This window comes from Bactrocera neohumeralis, unplaced genomic scaffold (assembly GCF_024586455.1).
Source record: "Bactrocera neohumeralis isolate Rockhampton unplaced genomic scaffold, APGP_CSIRO_Bneo_wtdbg2-racon-allhic-juicebox.fasta_v2 cluster11, whole genome shotgun sequence".
Classification (NCBI taxonomy): Eukaryota; Metazoa; Arthropoda; class Insecta; order Diptera; family Tephritidae; genus Bactrocera; species Bactrocera neohumeralis.
Window position 1 is genome coordinate 25,895,756 of NW_026089624.1, and position 6,841 is coordinate 25,902,596.

General features: G+C 37.5%; 1 protein-coding gene across 1 annotated transcript; it reads left to right on the forward strand.

The window, feature by feature from the left end:
• The first annotated feature begins 324 nt into the window (after positions 1-324).
• Positions 325-2,491, forward strand: LOC126766077 (uncharacterized). The gene is made up of 4 exons (XM_050483777.1): positions 325-343; positions 403-906; positions 967-1,156; positions 2,455-2,491. Exons 1-4 carry the CDS (start codon positions 325-327, stop codon positions 2,489-2,491), a joined length of 750 nt encoding a protein of 249 aa, XP_050339734.1.
• Positions 2,492-6,841: the final 4,350 nt, after the last annotated feature.

Here is a 6,841-nt window from a genome sequence, read left to right on the forward strand (position 1 = left end):
ACCCCGGTGTTGGACCGACCAGGGTTATTTTTTTTGAAGCGCGGCCGAAGGCCGCCAACGCCAAAAGGTGTTCTATGCGAAAAAAATCTGATACACTCGGGTGTTGGTCCGACCAGGGTTATTTTTTTTGAAGCGCGACCGAAGGCCGTCCACGCAAAAAGGAGTTCTATGCGAAAAAAATCTGATACACCCTATCTATCTAATATGTGTGCTGGGAAGCATAACGGTACTTTTCATATGTTTACCCATATTTTAAAATTTGGCGTTATGCAAAATACGTTTTCTGTTATTCAACCTTATTGGAAACAAAAATATTATAAAACAATGTGCGAAATTGCAAATGGTGAGTAATAATAATAAATAATAAGATATTCTAATATTGGAATATATTATTTTTTTTAGAAACGCCGTCCACACGGGTTAAGTGGAGCCTTATGCGTGTTGGCAAAGAGCTGCGCACGCATGACCAAGGAATCCGTTTTGCAGAGGAAAACGGTTTAATACCGAGAGAGCAATTGTGCCCTGTACACAAGTTTCCAAAGAGTATTCGGAAAGGGGGCAAATTTGGATATTTTGTGTGCTACAGGGGCACGTGCACAAAAAGGCCACGTGTTTCAATAACCATGGGGACATGGTTTGAAAACGTTCGCTTCAGTGTCCCTCGAGTATATTTTTTGATGTACTGCTTTGCGTGTCGTATGTCCCGCGAAGAAGTTTTGCGCGAGGACTATACTAATGAGGGGAAAACTTTGTCATCTGCAACAATATCAGACTGGTATAGTTATTGCCGAGAGGTCGTGGTAATATACCAGTTGGACCACCAATATGAACAAGGAAAAATTGGTGGTCCGGGAAAAACTGTTCAGATCGACGAAAGTAAATTTGGTCGGCGAAAGTACAATAAAGGTAATACTATTTCTTTATACAATGAATTTAATTTAATTAAATTTTTTTTTTACATTTTAGGCAGGCGCGTAGAGGGACACTGGGTCCTTGAGATGATTGAAGATGGTAGCGAGGACATACGCCTCGAAGTATGTCCTGACAATCTTCGAACGGCGGACATTTTAATACCTTTGATACAGAAGCACGTGGCTGAAGGAAGCGTAATTCGGACGGACTGCTGGCGGGCATATGACGCATTACCAAATTTTGGGTACGTCCACCAAAGAGTGAACCATAGTGACGACACCAACCCTTTCGTTTCGGAAGATGGGGTTCATACGCAGCGGATTGAGTCGCAATGGCGCGTAGTGAAACGTTTTTTTTACAAAGACAATTATAATCACACCGCCAACTTCGCCGACGTCATCGCCGAATATATGTGGCGGCGATCTATTCAAAAAGAAGGAAAAGATCCATTTGTAGCATTAATAGATGCAATTAAATATGTATATACATTGCAGTGAAACATTTTGGTTTATTTATTTTGAATTATTGTCTATACAAAAATGTTGGCTGGGTTCCATTGGTTTCAGTTTGTATGGAAAAATGAGCAAAAACACTGATTTTTGGTCATTTTCAAAGGGCTCCCTACAGGTCTATAGGGGCTCTACGGGGTCGAGGGGGGGGTTGTATTAAAAGTTCCAATCTTCCTCTTTCCGATAAGGGGTCGTGAGGGGGGTAGCTAAGCCGGCGCGATACTAAACATTTCCCTAAAGTATATCTGTCAGCGATTTCCATTTATTTTCTATGATACATTGGTTTGTATTTTAGGTGACGATATATATATTATTATATTTAAAATATGAGTTTTGGATACAAAGTAGTTTAATTTTTTGGATATTATATCAGTCAGCGATTTCCATTTATTTTTTATGATACATTGGTTTGTATTTTAGGGGACGATATACATATATATTATTATATTTTAAATATGAATTTTGGATATAAAGTGGTCATATTTTACGGTTACCATGCACTCATATTGAAACAAAATTTGAGTTTTGGAATAAAGTATGGGTTGGGTTTAGTATCGCGCCGGTTAATTTTGGCTCACTGTACCTAAACGAGACAACCGAATTGAAAATTTTAAACACGAATGTATGTAAATTATCAAACTTTATTTTAAAACATATTTTATAAAAATCGGTTGACAAATTTTTGCACAAATTCACTTTAAAAAATGCAATTTTTTGTAAATTTCTCGATATATGCTAGTGTATGTTCACTTGTTGTGCATTGTACCAAACCAATTATGGATACATTTTCACGCACATATATTACTTATGAATTATAAAAACCACTAGTAATGTTTTTAATTACTTTTGATTGTTAATTTCTTTATAAATCTATATATATAAAAAGAAGTTACATTTCCTTGGTAATCTTATACCTCAAGAACCGCCGAATCGATTGACACAAAAATTTTAGAGTTCGTTCCTACCTATAAGGAGGTAGTTTGTGTGTTTCTTTTTTAATTGTATTTTAATTGCTTCATTTTTATATATATAGTTCAATTGCTAAGCGTTACTTAATTTTCACAATTTAAATTTGATCTTATTTTCCGGTGAGTGTTTTCTTTATTTGCACAATTGAGGTTATGTCCAGTGTGAGTGTATGTGAATTCATATTGCCACGCACACACATTGAAGTTTGATTTAAATGTATAATTTTTTCTAGAAATAATTTTCAATGTATTGCTTTTACATTCAATTAGTCATACACTGTACTGAAAGAATGCCACGTTCAAGACGACCAAACATTGGCAGACGTTCACGTCAAACAAAGTGAAGAAGTTCGTGTTCGACGAAATGAAATGGAAACACAACGACACAGACGGAGAACTCACTTGGATAATAGTGAAGCACCAAGAAACCGTCGTGGGCGTACGTCCGTTTATGATATACGTCAAGTGGAACACGCGGCTTTCAATTACGATGCCACCATTGATTACAGCATGTATGCCTACATTGGCCAGATGAATATAGAATGTATACATTGCAAAGCATTTAAATTCATAAACGAAACGCCTGGCATGTGTTGTGCTGGTGGGAAAGTCAAATTACCGGTGCTAGAACTTCCGCCAGAACCTTTTCATTCATTGGTTTTTGGTAATTCGCCAACGTCAAAGCATTTCGTCTTAAATATTCAAAAATACAATTCATGCTTTCAAATGACATCTTTTGGAGCTACAAATATTATAAAAGATGGATTTATGCCGACGTTTAAGGTGATTTCTTCGTGTGGAATTAGCAATATCATTTTTAATTTATGTGCCGTCCCTGTGTTCGATGTTTTTAGAAATTAAGATCCGTTATCATCTATATATATTTCTCGACCGTTACAGATTCAAGGTCAAATATACCAAACAGCTGGGTCTTTGTTACCATTCCCAGATGGTGATCATAAATTTTTGCAAATATATTTCATTGATGGTGAGAATCGTGAATTAAATAAGCGCTGTGCAATTTCGACGAATACGAGAAGATCAATCGTGTATGAATTGCAAACATTTTTTCATCAACACAATGAATTGGTGAAATTGTTTAAAGTGGCACTCGAACGGATGCCCTCCGATGGCCACAAAATCATAATAAAAGCCGATAAAACACCAATTGGGAGCACACCAGACGATTCAATGCACCAACGATTGATGAAGTAGCCATTGTTGTGGTTGGCGAACAGTTTCAGTCACGAGACATTGTTTTGTATCGTAGAAATGAGAATTTACAACGTATTTCAGAACTCCATCGCTGTTATGATGCATTGCAATACCCCATTTTGTTTTGGAGAGGGGCGTGGCTATCACATCAACATACCAATGATAAATCCAACAACTGGTACATATACATTTTATTTTGTTTAACACGTTCGCGTTCATTTGAATTTAGTGGGTGGCTGCCAGATAATCACTGAATTTTTCCATACAAAATTGAAGAGCGGGAATTCCCGCTTTTTTTCTACAGGTTAATTTTTTTAAATAGTCAGAAAAAATTAGGGAATTCCCCCCATTACCACATGAATTTCCTATGCACTTTTGTCGGGATTTCCCGCATTTCGTTTTATTGAAATTTCCCCTCAACAAACCACAAATGACTGGCACGTTAACTTTGAATGGGGATTCCCCAAATTAAATTTGTTTGAATTGCGGTTGGCCTGTCAGGGATGGTAGTTCACGACTATACCAACACTAAAAATGTGCAGTGATAAGAAGTGAACCATTTTTGACGGTAGAAAAGCCCTATTCAAATAGCGCGGGAATTCCCGCAATTGTTTTATTGAAGGAAACATGAATGACGGGAATTCCCGCAATTTACGCAAATGTGCTAAATATGATTTATAAATCATTTTCATTCGCTAATTAATTTTTGCAATGCAGGTCAAGAATCAACAAAAAAGTCAGTGTGATGAATTTTTATTCGTACCGATTGATGATTCGCCCTCAAGAAACAAATTTTATTTTGCGATGCAATCAACTTTCGCATCAATATATCGTCGATATGTACGCCAAAATTGAAAGTGAGCGATTAAATTTCATCCGTTACAATCAAGCCCGATTAAGATCAGAGGAATACATACATTTGCGTGACGCAATAATCAATGATGTAAATGTGAATGATATCGGCCGTTTAACAATTTTACCATTATCATATGTTGGTAGCCCACCAACATGCAATATTTCAAGGAGTTCTGGAATGGCTAAAGTCTTGCAACAAACATCCATTATTTTATGGGACGAATGTCCAATGGCCCATAAAAATCTTTGGAAGCCTTAAATCGAACATTACAAGATTTGAGACGGAGTTTACAGCTGTTTGGCGGTGCATTAATATTGTTATCTGGTGATTTTCGTCAAACGTTGCCTGTTATTCCGAGATCAACACCAGCTGATGAAATTAATGCATGTTTGAAAAGTTCATTTTTGTGGGCACACGTACAAGTGCTTTCGTTGACGACCAATATGCGTGTGCGTCTTCAAAATGATTCTTCAACACGTGAGTTTTCAAAGCAATTGCTGAAGATTGGCGATGGAAAAATGGCAAGTGATCAAAATGGGTTTATCACGTTACCGAATAATTTTTCAATAATTGTATCATCAAAAGAAGAACTCATTGATCGCGTTTTTCCAAATATTGCTCAAAATTATAATAACCATGATTGGTTACGAGAACGTGCAATTTTAGCACCATAAAATGTCAATGTCAATGAAATCAATTTCCACATCCAGGAAAAATTGCCAGGTAATTCGGAAACGTATAAATCCATTGATACTGCTATGAATGATGAAGACGCAGTCAATTATCCGGTTGAATTTTTAAATTCTTTGGAACCACCAGGCATGCCACCGCATAATTTGAATTTGAAAGTTGGTTCATCGATTATACGTCTTCGAAATCTTAATGCACCGAAACTTTGTAATGGGACGAGACTTTCAGTGAAGAAATTGATGCCAAATTTAATTCAAGCAACAATTCTCACTGGCAAAGCAAAAGGTGAAATTGTATTAATACCGCGCATCCCATTAATACCAACGGACATGCCATTCGAATTTAAACGTCTTCAATTTCCTGTTCGGCTATCTTTTGCTATGACCGTCAACAAAGCCCAAGGGCAAACGCTCCAGGTGTGTGGAGTTAATTTAGAGGAAGCTTGCTTTTTTCACGGTCAACTGTACGTTGCATGTTCGAGAGTTGGAGCCACGAAAAATTTGTTTATTTATGCACCACAAAATAAAACAAAAACTGTTGTGTATACAATTGTATTAAATTGGACATTGCTTTTCTTTTTCATTATTGTGTTAAGAAATCAAATCTTTTAAGCAGTCAATTTTTTGTGTAGAGAAGCGCGCCGGGTAACGCTAGTCTTTAAATAAAATACACCTTTTTCTGCATTGAGTTCAATAATGCGAAAAACCAAAATGACTGCCTAATTTCAACTGTCAAATTACCGAGAAAGCACGAACAAAAGGGAATAAATTAAACCCAGTTAGCAATAAATGTATGAAGTGAACGCGAAAAGGTGTTCAATGCTAAAATACTGTGGATGGCGTAGCCGGTGTTGGACCGGCCAGGGTTATTTTTTTAAAGCGCGGCCGAAGGCCGCCAACGCAAAATGGAGTTCTATGCGAAAAAAATTCTGAAACACCCGGGTGTTGGACCGACCAGGGTTATTTTTTTTGAAGCGCTGCCGAAGGCCGCCAACGCAAAAAGGAGTTCTATGCGAAAAAAATCTGATACACCCCGGTGTTGGACCGACCAGGGTTATTTTTTTTTTGAAGCGCGGCCGAAGGCCGCCAACGCCAAAAGGTGTTCTATGCGAAAAAAATCTGATACGCTCGGGTGTTGGACCGACCAGGGTTATTTTTTTTGAAGCGCGGCCGAAGGCCGCCCACGCAAAAAGGAGTTCTATGCGAAAAAAATCTGATACACCCTATCTATCTAATATGTGTGCTGGGAAGCATAACGGTACTTTTCATATGTTTACCCATATTTTAAAATTTGGCGTTATGCAAAATACGTTTTCTGTTATTCAGCCTTATTGGAAACAAAAATATTATAAAACAATGTGCGAAATTGCAAATGGTGAGTAATAATAATAAATAATAAGATATTCTAATATTGGAATATATTATTTTTTTTAGAAACGCCGTCCACACGGGTTAAGTGGAGCCTTATGCGTGTTGGCACCGAGCTGTGCACGCATGACCAAGGAGTCCGTTTTGCAGAGGAAAACGGTTTAATACCGAGAGAGCAATTGTGCCCTGTACACAAGTTTCCAAAGAGTATTCGGAAAGGGGGCAAATTTGGATATTTTGTGTGCTACAGGGGCACGTGCACAAAAAGGCCACGTGTTTCAATAACCATGGGAACATGGTTTGAAAACGTTCGCATCAGTGTCC

What these genes read in the sequence shown, in the direction of transcription:
- LOC126766077 (XM_050483777.1), top strand. An exon ending in TCGGCGAAAGTACAATAAAG is followed by an intron (nt 907 to 966) that starts GTAATACTATTT and finishes TTTACATTTTAG; the next exon opens with GCAGGCGCGTAGAGGGACAC. An exon ending in GACGCATTACCAAATTTTGG is followed by an intron (nt 1,157 to 2,454) that starts GTACGTCCACCA and finishes TTATATATATAG; the next exon opens with TTCAATTGCTAAGCGTTACT.